General features: G+C 46.1%; 1 protein-coding gene across 1 annotated transcript; it reads right to left on the bottom strand.

Moving 5' to 3' along the window:
- Positions 1-199: 199 nt before the first annotated feature.
- On the bottom strand, positions 200-16,142 carry gpatch2 (G patch domain containing 2). Its single transcript, XM_063223704.1, has 10 exons — positions 16,001-16,142; positions 11,241-12,371; positions 9,049-9,113; positions 8,077-8,250; positions 7,759-7,817; positions 6,291-6,352; positions 5,332-5,371; positions 4,737-4,801; positions 2,612-2,700; positions 200-961 (listed from the first exon to the last, which is right to left on the bottom strand). Exons 1-10 carry the CDS (start codon positions 16,048-16,050, stop codon positions 792-794), a joined length of 1,905 nt encoding a protein of 634 aa, XP_063079774.1. The 5' UTR covers positions 16,051-16,142; the 3' UTR covers positions 200-791.

Raw genomic sequence — 16,142 nt, 5'->3', positions numbered from 1 at the left:
AAACTCTTTTCTCTTCTTTTCTCTATATAATGCGTCTTTTAAAAAAGAAAGAACACACGCACGCACGCGCGCGCGCGCACGCGCACACACACACACACACACACACACACACACACACACACACACACACACACACACACACACACACACACACACACACACACACACACACACACACACACACACACACACACACACACACACACACACACACACACACACCCTTGCTATCCACAACAATATTCCGGACACAGTGGGACTCTTGAATACTCTAGAGTGTCTCATTTGGTTTGCATTCTCCAGGGTGCTACCGCTCTGATCATGGCATGGGCAGTCCAAGATGCTACGATCATGGCATGGGCAGTCCAGTGCTGGTTCTTCACGGTTCTTCATTCTCTCCCTGATTAACTAGGTCTCTCTCTCCGTGAGCCATACACACTGCTGCACTTTAACGGGAAGAGGACCTCTTGATTCATTCATCCATTCATTCATTCAATCATTCATTCGTTTGTCATCTTTGTTTTTCCATTTTCCTTTTTTCATGTCTTTTCTTTTCACTCAACTTCTCTCTCCTTGTTCTCAGTCTGCGTTTTTTCCGCCCTCTTTGTGCCATCTCTTCTTTTCACTCCCTTCCGGTTTGCTTGCTTTCCTCATTCGTTCACTGTCGTTTTCCATCTCTCTCTCCGTCTCTCCCGGTCTCTCATTCAGCCGTGCGGGCGAGCGGGCGGGCGGGCTGGGTTTTATCATGCGTCTTCGCTCCAGCAGGCCCCGTTGCCTGAAGCCTGGGGGCTCTAGTTGAAGCCCAGCCCAGCACCCTTGGGCCTCTGGTGGGCTCGTACGGGCTCAGTGATGCCCCTGCCCTCGGGCCCCAGGCCTGATCCAGGGCTCCAGCCCATGCCCTGCAGCATGCGGTTCCCCATGTTGCTGTCTGGGATGGGCGGGGCGTTCTCTCCCACAATCCCTAGGGGGGAGACAGAAAGAGGTAAGAGTCAGGGGTAGGGCTGGGTAAAATAATCGATCGATTTAATCTAAAATTCACATAATCGATTCACAGGGCACAAAATCTTTTTCTTTTTGTTTAATTTAGGTCTATGGAAAATACCCAGTAGGTATTACTCAATTAGGCCTAGGCCTACTTATTACAAATTAGCAATCCGTTAACACTGTCAAGCCACAGCCCTTTGACATTTTTATATAAAAATAGGCAACAGCATCTTTTGGGGGAAATCCTGGCACCAAGAAGGGAACGGATTGAATCGATTCGGAATTAATCGGATCAAATCGAATTGAATCGTGATTAATCGATTCAAAGCCCTAAGAATCGAAATCTAATCGATACAGGAACATGGCTGCGATACCCAGCCCTAGTCAGGGGCAGACTCATTGTAGCTACCATTGAAGTCAGAATAAATAAATAACTAAATAGATTAATAAATATTAAGTAAACAAATACAGAGTTCATAAATATACACATTTCTAGTAAAAAAAAAGTTAATATTAAATGCATAATTTTATATATTTCATGTATATTGTTTGTTCTGATATAGCGGAACATATCTTAAGGGAGGAACCAAAGTTTGCTGCCTCGGGTTGACGGGGTGTTACTTTTGAGAGATGCTACCTGTTGATTAGTAGGATTCTGGACCAAGCTAGCAGGCAGACACCTCGCTGATTCCTCTGCCTAAGACCAGCGATGATAAAAGAAGACTAAACGAATAAAGTGCATAGTGCTACTTGAATGAGCATTATTTGCTTGCTCAATGACAGCTCAGCTCGGTGGGCAATTGGCTCTTTATTGCTGGAAAGGTGGGAGATGTGCAAGCACATGCCATATTGGTGCTACGAATCGCTCCAATTCATTTCTATGAACGTTTTCTTAAGTGTTTTGTCTCAAGTAGAGTGTCTCTGGCGCATGACTGTAATTGAACTGGCTAATATGCCATTACAGTAAGGATGGAGACCCAGGCAGGCCCGGATTATCCACGAGGGCCAGTGGCACAGTTGCCTGATTATCATCATGACTTTCAAATCTCTTCAAAACTTGGTCTGACCAAGATCATAACAACTAACATTCTTAAACGGCATGGTTGACCCACCTACCTTGGTTTGCTACTGGTCGAGGGTAGAATAGGCTGAGCCCAAGTTTAAACCAAACATTTCTTAGTCCCCAATAGAACGTCTCTGCTTAAACAACGTCACTGCTTTGAACACGCCTCTACCCAGAACGGTTGGAAATGCTCAAAGTTGATTAGTTCTCGACAAAGTGGGTGGAGTTCCCGATGTAGCGGGATCCAGATTCTACCTGAACGAGCTCCTGGCCTTAGTGAGTGTAGCTGAGCCGAAGGCGTTGCGTCACCACTAAGGTGGAGTCTGGGTAGTGGCACAGTGCCCAGGGGCACCAACCATATCTGAATAATAATAAAGGTGTAACACCCTGACCCAAATTTAACAAAGAAAAACACTGTCTCAAAAGATAAGCACAGGACTACCAAAATCCGAACAAAACAGAAAATTAAGTCTGTGACACCAAGCTCCCCTTTGTCCTAATTTAATATTGAGACGTATTGTAACCACCCCCCCTCCCCCCCAAAACCCCCAAAAAAACGCACACCTGTGGTGGGGGGCGCCCCCATTGGTGCAGCCTTCCTCCTGCGCTTCACGTCCCCTGTGCACAGAGAGCCCAGGTGACCGCTCGTTTGTCTGGGGATAAACAAACAAACAAACCATTAACAACAAAAACAGCAAGCTGTGGTCAAAGACATGATGGGATGTAAAACCACAACTCTACTCACAGAGTTGGAAGAAACAAACAAAAAATCCTTAACAGCACAGCCAAGTACAAGAAAACGGTGAAACCCAGGTGAAGCATGGAAAGTAACTCGCAAACAACCAAAAACAAAACATCAATCAGCCAAGCACCGAGCTGTGGCACTGGAGGAGTATCATCATAGTCAACTGGGATGTGGCTCCACAGCGCCATCTGTTGTTGGTGAAGCTGCTGCTCATGTCCAGATGTGTTGTTGCACTGCCATGTTGTGGCCAAACAAGGTATTACATCCAAGCAAAGGCCTTAAAGACGCACCACCCCAACATTGTAAACGTACAGTGCACACTTCAGTGCTAAACTACCCAACTACTAAAATTGGTTGTTTATCTACAAACTATAGTTCACTTTTCGAGTAATGTATGTGCCATAGTCCTGTTAGATTCCAATAACACAGGTTGAGATGTTTACCTCCTTGTGTATGTACATCCAGAAAACTTGGTGAATGGAGGCTGATAGTGATACTGTCCCATTTTTGGAAATAAGCTTATTTTACACCTTCCCTTGAGTAAAATAATAGGGTTTTACCGTTCTCCTGTACTTTCAACCCTTCTCTGGGTATGGCAGTGCAAATTTTACCTCCATGCTAGCAGCTAACATTGAGTCCCATGAGACCAGCTCACGGCTAACTGGTCTCATAGGACTCAATGTTAACTGTTAGCTTGGAGGTAAAATTTGCACTGCCATGACTAGAAAACGGTTGGAAGTACAGGAGAATGGTAAAAGCCTATTATTTAACTCAAGGGGAGGTGTAAAATAAGCTTATTTCCAAAAACGGGACAGTATCACTTGCCATTCATTAGCTACTGGGTCTTCTCCCCTCTCCAATGAGAGTCAAGTTTGACACAGTCATTAAGTTTCACTACCGTAGTTAGTCGTGACTACAATGAGTCCCAATGAGTCATATGCTGGGTACAGGGGGGTACAGGAGGGTAACAGGAGGGCAGCTCTGGGTACAGGAGGGTACGCTGGGTACAGGGGGGTACAGGAGGGTACGCTGGGTACAGGAGGGTACAGGAGGGTACAGGGGGGTACAGGGGGGTACAGGGTACAGGGGGGTACAGGAGGGGGGGACAGGAGGGTACAGGGGGGTACAGGAGAGTAGAGGAGAGGAGAGAGGGGCAGCTCTGGGTACAGGGGGTTACAGGAGGGTACAGGGGGGTACAGGGTAACAGGAGGGTACAGGAGGGTACAGGAGGGCAGCTCTGGGTACAGGAGGGTACAGGAGGGTACAGGAGGGCAGCTCTGGGTACAGGGGGGTAACCGGAGGGTACAGGGGGGTACAGGAGGGTACAGGGGGGTACAGGAGGGGGGTACAGGAGGGTACAGGAGGGTACAGGAGGGTACGCTGGGTACAGGGGGGTACAGGAGGGGGGTACAGGAGGGTACAGGAGGAAAGAGGGGGGTACAGGAGGGTACAGGAGGGTACAGCTGGGTACAGGGGGGTACAGGAGGGGGGTACAGGAGGGTACAGGAGGGTACAGGAGGAGGTTAACAGGGGGATACAGGAGGGCACGCTGGGTACAGGGGGGTACAGGAGGGGCGGACAGGAGGGTACAGGAGGGTACAGGAGGGTACAGGGAGGTACAGGAGGATACAGGAGGGTACAGGAGGGTACAGGAGGGGGGTACAGGGGGGTACAGGAGGGTACAGGGGGGTACAGGAGGGGGGTACAGGAGGGTAACAGGAGGGCAGCTCTGGGTACAGGAGGGTACAGGGGGGTAACCGGAGGGTACAGGGGGGTACAGGAGGGGGGTACAGGAGGGGTGCTGGTTCTTTTTCATGATCTTTTCTTTTTTTTGTCTATGCTCACATTGCATTAAATTACATTACATTACATTGCATTAAATTACATTACATTACATTACATTGCTTTAAATTCCATTCCATTCCATTTAGCAGAGGCCCATACCTGCTGGCCGTCTTTAACGAGCAGCTCCTACGATGTCCCCGCTCTGTCCTTGAGTCCCAATGTAGCTGCAAGCACAAAAACACACACATGCACGCACACAGTGAACAGAAACAGTTGAAGAGTCCATTTATATTTCATATATAGGCAGAATGCAGAAAGCTCTCCCAACATGAAGAGTGCTTTGACTCGCGTCACTAGGACATAAAGCACAGCAGCCACTTTGAAGCGAACATTCTTTGCACATTTTGGATTTGACAATCACTTCTACGGCATTGCAGTGGGCATTACATAGAGATCAGCAGATCATTTTAACTCATTGAGTGCCAGCCATTTTCAAATTCAGACCGGGGGATTGCCAGGCTTTTTTCAACATTTGAGTGTTTTTTCAAGAGCCATGAAAATTTGAATTCTTTGTCTATGTGAACAACAAACATACCAGATCAACGTGTTAGGCCCCACCCCCCATAAAAAAACGCAATTGACTTGATACCAAGTCTTTGGCACTGTGCCATACATTCTGAAAAGACTCGTTTTCAAGTCCATGGCACTCAAAGAGCTACGAGCAGCTGTCGTTGATAAATAAATGCTACACTACCTGGTTGTGATCCCTCCTGGATGCTGGGTTAAACCAAGGGCTGTCAGACAGACAAGAACAAGATTTCATTAATAGCGTCATAGTTGAAGTTTTCCATATTTCCTCAAAAAAGGTCTTCAATGTTACTACTAAAATGATGTTACATACAGGTGCACCAGGTAAACATCTATTATTATTATAATATATAGGTCAATTCAGTGTATACCCATTATCAGGCTGAAATGGGTTAAAGTGATACTGTCCCATTTTTGCAAATAAGCTTATTTTACACCTCCCCTTGAGTTAAATAATAGGGTTTTACCGTTCTCCTGTACTTTCAACCGTTCTCTGGGTGTGCCATTTCCGACCATGTATAGGCTAGCGCTGAGAGATATCGCTGAAATCTAACGCAGAGCTCACAGAGATAACTAAAAACTGTCAAAAATCCACGGAAAAGTGTCAAGTTTGTCAGAAGGGTGATAGCCTACTGGCATTGATCTGTCTTTATTGTAGAAATAAATACAGACAGGAAGCCGTTACTCTGTAACTGGTCCTAAATCATAGCGTAACGGGCCATAGCCCAACGCAAGTTTGCGCTTGCTAGAACAATGACAGGACTCCGAATTTTTCCGAGGGGTGGCGGGGCATAGCGGAGGCGTGGCAGCCCGCCACTGTGAAATGAATGTAGCGGAAACCCTGGTATTTGGTCAGATCTTGTACCAGTTAGTTATTGCAAATTTGACATGAAAATGAAGAGTATTTTTAGTCCAAACACAATTTTGGTAAATATGTAGATACTGCACTTTGCCTTTGTAGGGCAGTATACTAGAGCTATACTATCTGATGAAGACGGACGCTATACCGTCGAAACATGTCAGGCAAAAGAAAACACTTTTACATGTCTGAAGTATAAGAAAAAAATAAGTTTTACTCTAACAGTTCGACATAATGAGCGTCATACGGGACTGTACTATACTCACGTGTCGGGGTCCTGAGACAGCCGGCCCAGCCTGTCTATACAGCCCAGCCCCACAGAACTGCCCTGTCAACACAGGAGAACACGGGGGAGATGTTAAAGCAGAGGTGGGCAAACCCAGGCATGGGGGCCACATGCGGCCCGCTGAGCCATTTCATGTGGCCCGCAGAGCCTTTACAAGAAAGTCAACTTTTAAATCCAAATTCATATGGTCACTCAACATTCTTAAAACGGCTACCTAAAATAGGGGTCTTGTGAACTTAAGATTAACCAAGTACATTGGCTACATCTAAATACATTTCATTATAACGTGCAGGAATTGTGTAGCTGACAGGTTTTGTCAGCATACAGTATTTCTTATTATTGACATGGGTAAGTTGCTTGCAACATCTGGCCCTTCGGTCAATATTTTACACCCAATGTGGCCCTTTGGCCAAAATAACTGCCCACCCCTGAGCAAGACAACACACACTCAGGGTTTTGAACCATAGCCCACCTGAGAAACTCCCATTGTCATCGTCATTCACAACGTTTACAAGACGTTTTTAATTCCAAATTCATAATTCCGAATTAAATAGTTCCGTTGAGTTTACTTTGATCTTTCCTTTAATTCCGAATTGAGAGGTGTTTACTGTACATGACGTTTTCAATGCGGAATTACGCTTTATTCAGAATTAACGTCAGTTAATTCTGAATTAAATGTGTCATGTAAACGCAGTAATTGCACTCAGTGCTCACTGCACACAACGTAAGTGCATTTATGCCTCACCCGTCCAAGGGAGCTAAGCAGCGGGACGGTACCAGACTCCGGGTACCTCAGTCATGGAGGAGGATGGGGAAGAGCACTGATTAATTACTCCCCCCCCCACCACCACCAACCTGGCGGGTCGGGAGTCGAACCGGCAACGTTTGGGCTACAAGGCTGGCGCCCTAACCACTTCCCCATGACTGCTCTCGTAGTAACATGCATATCCACACTAGTGGTGCAGGGCAGAAGAGCTGAAGACAACTGCAAGAACTGAGTTCCCACTTGTGGTGTGCATTGGCACAGCCCTCACGATTCGATTTGATTCCGATTCTGGAGGCAACAATTCGATTCGAATAAATTAGATTCTATGATGCATTGCAATGCATTTCATTTCCTACTGAAAGCCAGGCAAATTTTTCATCAGTCATGAGGCCATACAAGCAGTCAGATAAATGAACAACAATTTATTGGCTGTTTTCTGTATCAGTGACTTGCCGTTTTCAATGCTTTGAAGTGCCTTAATTTACTTACTTAGACGTTCATTTGCTCCAGAAATATCCAGAGAAGCAATTGAAACTTGAAAAAATATGCCGCATCGATTATGGCACTTTCTGAATCGATTATTGAATTGTTATGCCCCGCATTACCGAATCGATTATTGTTGACACTAGTTCCCACACACTGCTCTGAGTCTCCCATACATATACAGTAGTGAGGGGCTCACCTGGGAGTGTTGACCACCCGACGAGCCCCCCTGTAGCCTGTTCAGCCTGGCCTGGAAACCTGAGGGGACACACATGCACGCACGCACGCACGCACGCACGCACGCACGCACACACGCACACACGCACACACGCACACACGCACACACGCACACACGCACACACGCACACACACACACACACACACACACACTATGGTTAATATATGTGCAATGAAGTGTGTACTGTCTTGTGTATTCTGTATTTAAGCTTGTATGCTACTTGACACCTAAATTAATAAATTATACTCCACACACACACACGCACGCACACACGCACACCTCTCTGTGCGTCCTTGGACATGATGGGGAAGGAGCCGGTGAGGATGCTGTTGAAGACCGGGTCGTTGAGGTCCAGCTCGGCGGCGTCGCGCTCCCACCACGGCACCACCCCCGCGATGCCACACGCCCCGCCCGGCTCCCCGTCGTAGAACCAGTCGCTCTGCTCATCGTCAGCTGGTGGAGGAAGCACAACAATCATTTGCTTAGGGCTGTCCTAAACGATTATTTTTCTCCTGATTAATCTATCAGCTATTTTTTTTTCGAATAGTCGATTAGTCAAACAATTAATTTTTCAAGTACTCTAGCACTTTAATCTTCAAGGAAATTGGGGAAAAAAAGATAGAAACCGTTAAAATTAGGTCCCTGTGCTCACAATGAGCTTTAAATCATGATAGTAGCTTATTTACTCCGAGATACAACGTCCAATTCATAGGTGCTGGGCAATTTTAAGTTTCAATAAAGTAATAAAGCATTAGAAAAGTAAGTAGAAAAGCATTGAATTAAATGAAACGATTAGTCGACTATGAAAGTTCTTGCCGACTAATTTTTATAGTCGATTAGTCACGATTACTCGATTAATCGTTGCAGCCCTAATTTGCTTTGCACTTGAAGCACCCACACTGCATAGTTGCAGTCGACAATGTCTAGTTCCAGTTTAAGCCGATATAAAGGCATAACATAAATAACTCTTAGAGGACAGGCATCCAGACAGACAGACCAGTAAAAGCTCACCTTGCCTCTCCTCAAAAGAGAGACAGACAGACAGACAGACAGATCGTTGGTGAAGGGAGGCAGGCAAGCAAGCAGACAGACAGACTGACTAGTAGAAGCTCACCTTGCCTCATTGTTGGTGAAGAGTAACACACAGACAGACGGACGGACGGACGGACCAGTAGAGGCTCACCTTGTCTGCCCTCGTCGTTGGTGAAGAGAGACAGACAGACAAACAGACACAGACCATTATAATCTCACCTTGTCTGCCCTCATCATTGGTGAAGAGGCCTCCATCGCTGCTGTTGCTCACACTGCTGGTCTCACTGAGGAAGAGGAGAAAGGAGAGGAGGGGAGGTTTAGTTCACATTACAAGGTGTCTCTCTTAACCCTATCCAGACTGGGGGGGGGGCTAAAAGTGCCCGCACCAACTTTGATGTTGTATAATTCCTTAACGACTTAAGCTATGACTACGAAACTTGGTGACTTTTCCTAAAATTCAGTTGGCTACAGTTTAGTACCAAAAGATTATGTTTATCATTTTTGCTGTTGCCATGGCAACGGTTTTCTGACAGGTATGTCTTACCGAAAATCAATGATCTAAGTCTCATTATTGTTCCTTTTTCATATTTTTTTGTTATTTCCATTAGCATCAGACAGATATGTGAGCATTAAAGTGGTCTGAAGCATATAATCATACAAATTTAAGTGCATTACCTAAATTTGATGGAAAATACATTATGGCGAGATTTTGGGCATTATAATCAGAGGATGTCATAATGACGTCATAATACCAGATAATGACACAAAAATGATGTCATTCATAGATGTCCATATGTAGATCATCTCCCCAAAGTTTGGTGGTCATACCAGATTCCGTTCATGAGTTATGAGGGAGGGGGTCAAAAGAGCCCCCCCCAGGCCCAGGAATGCCAAAAAAGCCCAGTCTGAATAGGGTTAAGGGCCGTACACACACGTCGCTACGAATGAAGTCAATAGAATGTTAATGTGTTCCAGCGAGTCTCGCTGGCCAGTAGGCGAGTACTGTACAAGCGATGCGATGTGGGCGGATCCCGAGTTGAAAATATTTTAACTTCGAGCGAGGCGAGTAAGCGAGTAACCAATTGGAAAGCAGAGTTCGGTACTGCTCGGCTGTTCATTGGCAGTTAAATCCGTGGGAACTTTCAGCGAACGTTCCATGAAAGAGTGGCGAGTAGGCGAGCAAGCGAAAAGCTAGTAATGAATGTGTACGCCGCTTTATTTGGCTTGGAGAAGATCATAAGTATTTCGACCGAAATACAGTAGATGCGTCGTGTGTCCTAATGTCTACAGTTGAGAACAGAAACCACACGGCATGATCCCCCAGGATAAAAACTACAGGACTGACCCAGAGAAGAGAAGGGAAGATACAGTATGCATTTGCAACAGTGATGGAAGAGGAGAGAGTACACTAACGAGTGAAATGTAGATCTGCTGAACTGCTGACTTGTGTAAGCAACTGACTCAACAACTAGCCTATGATAATAATAATAATGACCTTGGATAACCTCCAGTGAGCCTAGTGATTGGACAGCTGATCTGGGTTGTGCAAACGCATCAGCAGGGGGAGGCGAATTACAACACACCACCCAATGCCAATGTAAACAAACAACAAACATGTCTCCATGGTAACAACAAGCCATGGCATAGGCCACTTGTGGTCAGTGTTAGACCATGTGTTAATTAGTTGCAGTTCAGCCTGTCAACATCCAATACAATTCACAAGACGACTTGTCTTGCCTTTTGAGTTTATTATAGAATAAGTGACGGTTATCGTTTGGGGGAGCACCACAGGAAGAAGAACCAAATAAGGTAAAAATGAAAGTGGATGAGAGTGTATGCACACCCCACCTCGCTGAGGTCAGGTGCAGTACAAAGGCCTACCAGACAATAGAAAGAGTAGAAGTCCACACACTGTAGCTCCGCTTTTAAAAGGACACTGTGTGAGATTTGTAGTTGTTTATTTCCAGAATTCATGCTGCCCATTCACTAATGTTACCGTTTTCATGAATACTTACCACCACCATCAAATGCTAAGTATTCGTTATGACTGGAAAAATTGCACTTTTCCTACATGAAAAGGGGAATCCTCTCCATGGTCCGCCATTTTGAATTTCCAAAAATAGCCATTTTTAGTTGTAAAAATGACTGTACTTGGACCATACTAGAAAATATTTATTTATTACTTAGTAAACTTTCATGTAAAGATCAAATTTGGCAATAGGCAGCACAGTTTCAAGGAGCAGCATAATTGCAGTACCTTTTTTTTGACCATTTCCTGCACGTCCTTGGACGTGGTGGGGAAGGAGCCGGTGAGGATGAACAACTAAAAATCTCACACAGTGTCCCTTTAAATGATCATATGTCCTGGTGTAATCTTTCTGTTGAGAAATAAGAGTGTAAACAACACTAACCACCTGTCACTCATGTCCTCTCCAGACGCCTTGTGCTCCTCACACTCCATCTTGTCCTTGGCATCGCACCCGTCTCCTCCTCCTCCTGCTGCTGCTCCTCCTAAACCACCTCCTCCTCCTCCTCCTCCTCCTCCTAAACCACCTCCTCTCACTCCTCCACCTCCACCTTCCTCGCTCTCCATCACCACCCCCTCGTCCGCCGTCTCTGACGCCAGCCTATGAGCACCCAGCTTCCTCTTCTTGACCCCGCCCTTGGCCGAGGCTCCTCCTCCTCCTCCACCGCCACCGCCGCCACCACCGCCGCCGGCCTCACAGCCTACCGGCAGTGCACGGGGCAGGGGCAGGGGCAGAGGAGGAGGAGGAGGCAGCATGGAGGTGGTGGTGGAGCTGGTGGTGGTGCTGGCTAGGGGGGTTGGGGAGGTCGCGTCCTGCGGGGGGTCCACCGCCATGCGCTTCACCTTCCGCCGTCGCCGCAGGCTACGCATGCCCAGGCCGTCTGCCCCCCCTCCACACCCACCCCCCACCCCCAAATGAACACCTCCACAGCCTCCTCCACCCCCACCAGCTCCTACCCCGACACCACACCCGCTCCCCCCAACACCACCACCTCCGCAACCCCCGCCCGGCTCCTCATGCCACAAGGGCCTCTTGCTCCGGCCGTGGGGGTGGGGGTGGGCGTGGGTGTCCCCGGCCAGCAGTGGGGTCCGCCTCTTGGGCCCCAGCTGTTCGTCCGAGTCGCTGTGGTTGTTCTGGGGGTCCCTGGGTGCGTGGCTGTGGCTGTGGTTGTTATGGTGGTGGTGGTGGTGGTGGTTGTGGTGCCCATGATGCCCGCCTCCGTGCCTGCTGGCGCCCGTCTCGTCCAGGCTGGACTCGGAGCCGTCGCTCAGGTGCTGCTGCTGGTGGTGGTGGTGGGCGCAGCCGGCGTCGCCCCCCCAGGGCGGGTGCGGGTTGTCGGAGCGCCGTTTGCGGCCGCGGCGTTTGCGTGCCTGCCGCTTCAGCAGGCAGCCAACGGCCAGAGCGTGCTCGGGCCCGCCAACGCCACCGCCGTCACCGCCGCGGGCCTGCTCCGAGCTCTCTTCCAGCGCCGACACCAGGTCGTGGACCAGCTCGTCCATCGTCCTGCCAAAGTGCCTGCACAAACAGGACAGGGGAAAAAGTGTGGGTTTTTAGAACATTGATTTTTTTTTATTATTTAACCTTTGTTTAACCAGGAAGGTCCCATTGAGTCACAGTGACTCTTCCTCCAGGGAGTCCTGGCCAATCGGCAGCAAGTTTTACATTTCAGAAAAAAACACAAAGACAGAGGACAAAACTACCAAGACACTAGACATAAATCAACTAAAAAAAAAAAAAAAAAGATGGACATAACATCACATAACTCACATAGGATACATCCTAATTTTGGGTAGGGTACGCACATCCAAGAACACTTTTTTGCAGGTGTCAGACAAACACAATCAGGTAATTGGAGTGCTTCTGGGTCTTCACCTTTTTGCCTTGGTGCTCATCAGTGTAGGGGCTCTCAAACTTGGTCCAGGTAGGTAGACAGATGCTGAGGCACTCAAGGTTGCATTTTTTTTTACTTTTTTATTTGGCTACAATGAATTGGATACAATGGATACATTGTAGCCAAATAAAAAAGTTTTTTTTTTTTTTTAAATGCAACCTTGAGTGCCTCAGCATCTGTCTTCCTGGACCAAAAGTGTCAGATAGTTGAAGAGGGTAGATCTGCACACTGCCAATAAATTCCAAAAAAAGTTATTGTTTAAAAAGCAATGATTTTTTGGAACATGTGCAGACCTACCTTCAACTTTTGAACAGTATACAAACACTATGCATTCTGCAGCAATGCACGATTCTACAGTTCCAAATGTATGCTTATGGAGCTCAAAATTCTACAGGAGTTATGTTATCCAAACATTCCAGTCACGCTGGTGTGATAATACACCTTTAAAAGGTTAACATTTGGATAGATAGGCATTCAGATATAAATCAACAATCAAAAATACATTGAAATGAACATGTTCCTCACATACAAAAATGTGTTTGGCTGAAACAAACATATTCAGCTCGTACAGCCAAAGTAAGTTACAGACTTTTTGTTGATATGAAATGCAAATACTCTACTTGTAATTACTTCACTCTTACTTACACTATGAGCAGTAACTGCACGTTGAATGTCATAATTTAACATGAAATGTAAGCCTATGCATGTGACAATAAGATAACCCTGTCAATAGTCACCATAAATTTGATTTAACATGGAGAGTTTTCTAAAAAAAAAAAAAAAACATGTTGCTACTAAAAAAAACTTGGTCTTGCAGTCTATGATGTTGGAACGCCTGTATCTGCAATCATGGCGTGGTTTTGCTGTGGCATTGTTTCGAGAAGAGTCAGAAGCGGTCACAAATGTTACAAGCTTTATTTCCATTCTTGCATTACTTTTGACCAAGATCTTGCACTGATGATAGTAGAGTCCAAGTTGTATAAAGTAGAAGTACTTTTACAGCTGTAACAACAACACTAATGGAATGATGAAACATGGTTTTAAGTAAGGGTTAACGTTCGGCGAGAAGGTCGCTACCGTGGAATAGCAGCACGACAGAGAGAATCTTTAGACCCCGACGCGGAGCGGAGCGGACTCTCTGAAGTGCTGCTATTCCACAAAGCGACCGACTCGCCGAAAGTTAACCCGCTTATTATATGGATATACTTAAATGATTCACACATGCGGGGACATTTCTTTAGACCTATTTAATGTTAAGATTGTTGCTGCGCAAAACAAAACAGTGCCGTTGTGGAACACCGCTAGGCAACAGCTAGGTAGGCTAGCCAGGACAACAGGTGTTGTCTATCACAGCAGCTGATTAGAGTGACAAAAGACCGGACCCCCTGCGGAGTGATATGAAACATTCGCTTTAGCCACTGACTTGTATACAAGCCAGTGGCTTTAGCAGTGAACGTCTTGTTGCCATTGACAGCGGTAGCCAGGACAACGGGTGCTGTCTATCACAGAAGCTGATTAGAGTCTTGTTGAAAAGTCGCTTTAGCAGTGAAAAGTCTTGTTGCCATTGACAGCGGTCTGTTATAGACCAACCCGTCCGTTATCGAAAAATAACAGACGTCCGAACGTTGGGGAGCCCCGTTGAAATGAATGGAGCATTCGACAGATGACGTCACAGCCATATAATAACTCCGTATTATTAGCTATACTATGAGTGTTGTAATCACATTTGTCACAGTATTTTACTGTATAAAATACAGCACAGTACAGTACAGTACTTTATTCAACTGAGTCTGATCGATACACCACACTTTCTCCATTACATGCAAAGAATTCTCAATAGGATGAAGTTCTCTGTGGTGGCCAGTTCATGTGTGAAAAGTATGTCTTATGTTCCCTGTAACAGGCTTTACAAAATTGAGCCCAATGAAAAATTAATTGATGGAATAACCTGGTCATTCACTAAATTAAGTTGTAAGCTGACGTTATTCTTCGAGCACGTACTGACGTAGACCTAACAACAAAGATTGCTGATGCCAATGATTTCATGTTGACAAACACAGTCAAAAGCTGTCATTCTTTGAGGCATACAGGGGCAAAGAGATATCCGTCGCGATAGAATTTGAGACGTTCACGCTAGTCGGACTCGGAGACCTATCTCCTGCCAGCTCGCCAGTCCTTTGTTTTGATCTGAAGTGTCTCCATGATGGCTAATTTAGCTATTCTTCGGTCCACTCGATCGATTCCCAGATTCACGCTCCCATCTCATTACACTCCCATTTCATCTCGCTCCCACTAGCCAGACTAACGGTACCACCGCCATATTACGGAGCCAGTTATCTTGTTGATGTTAGTTTTTTGTTTCTAACCCTAACCTTAACCCTAACCCTAAACCTAACCCTAACCTTAACCCTAACCCTAAACCTAACCCTAACCCTAACCCTAAACCTAACCCTAAATTGCTTGTATGTGGCAGTATATGATAATACGTGAAATATAATCGGGTGGGGACCGCAAGTCCGGGAGTGATAGAAACACCGGGGACCGCACGTCCGGGAGCGAACTCCGTTGGGAGTCTCAGTCTGTATGCCCACTCGATCACAGCAGAACGCCATCAAATCACATTCACGGCTCCGTTGTGCTTCGCATGTTTGGCAATGAACTTCAGTTAAATGCTTGTTGTAAACAAATCACTACTGTTGGTGTAACGACTGACCCGATTATAAATCCCCTTTCACGTAACAGTTCACTGCTTGGCACAACATAGCTGGCGGACAGTGTAAGCTATACGTTCAAATAAACACACGGTTTCCATGTTCGACTGAAATGTGCACTTCTAAATAGCACAAACATACAAAATACATATTGGCAAACAGTCTGAACAACATGTCACGAAGCTGTTAACTGCGGAAGCGACCCCATTTTATTACCTCAAATTTGACATAAAAAAATACAAGCAAGACAGACCCTTGGGCAATGACAGCCTCTTGTCAAACAGCTAATTCCGTCATCTGTCTCGAACATTAGATATAGGCTATTGTCAATGGTCTCGAATAATAAGAGGGATTTCACGCCAGTAAGCGAATATAACATATGCGTCGTTGATTTTAAACAAACTCAAATATTTGATGGTTGCAGGCTGGTACTAAGCAAAGTAGACAACAAGATGGCTAACCAGATAAAACGCACGGCTAACCCCCGACTCAATAGCCTCCAAATGAACCTGTTCAACAACGACGACAGCCTGATGACTCACCAGCTGGTTCCCGCTTTACCGAGGCTCTTTGTGTTTGCTGCACGGAACATTAAAACACAGACAACCTTATGGTTTTTAGCCAAAAACAACGGATATACGAACATTAACGGAGGCCACCATTGTGGCTCACATCAAAACTGAG

Source organism: Engraulis encrasicolus, chromosome 18, assembly GCF_034702125.1.
Source record: "Engraulis encrasicolus isolate BLACKSEA-1 chromosome 18, IST_EnEncr_1.0, whole genome shotgun sequence".
Lineage (NCBI taxonomy): Eukaryota > Metazoa > Chordata > Actinopteri > Clupeiformes > Engraulidae > Engraulis > Engraulis encrasicolus.
Note: the sequence above shows the minus strand (reverse complement) of the source record. Positions and strands in the feature narration are given on the sequence as shown.

What these genes read in the sequence shown, in the direction of transcription:
- gpatch2 (XM_063223704.1), bottom strand. Translation starts at nt 16,050, where the DNA reads ATGTTCCGTGCAGCAAACACAAAGAGCCTCGGTAAAGCGGGAACCAGC. An exon ending in GTCCAAGGACGCACAGAGAG is followed by an intron (nt 7,818 to 8,076) that starts GTGTGCGTGTGT and finishes GTGTCCCCTCAG; the next exon opens with GTTTCCAGGCCAGGCTGAAC. An exon ending in GGGGGCGCCCCCCACCACAG is followed by an intron (nt 962 to 2,611) that starts GTGTGCGTTTTT and finishes TCTCCCCCCTAG; the next exon opens with GGATTGTGGGAGAGAACGCC.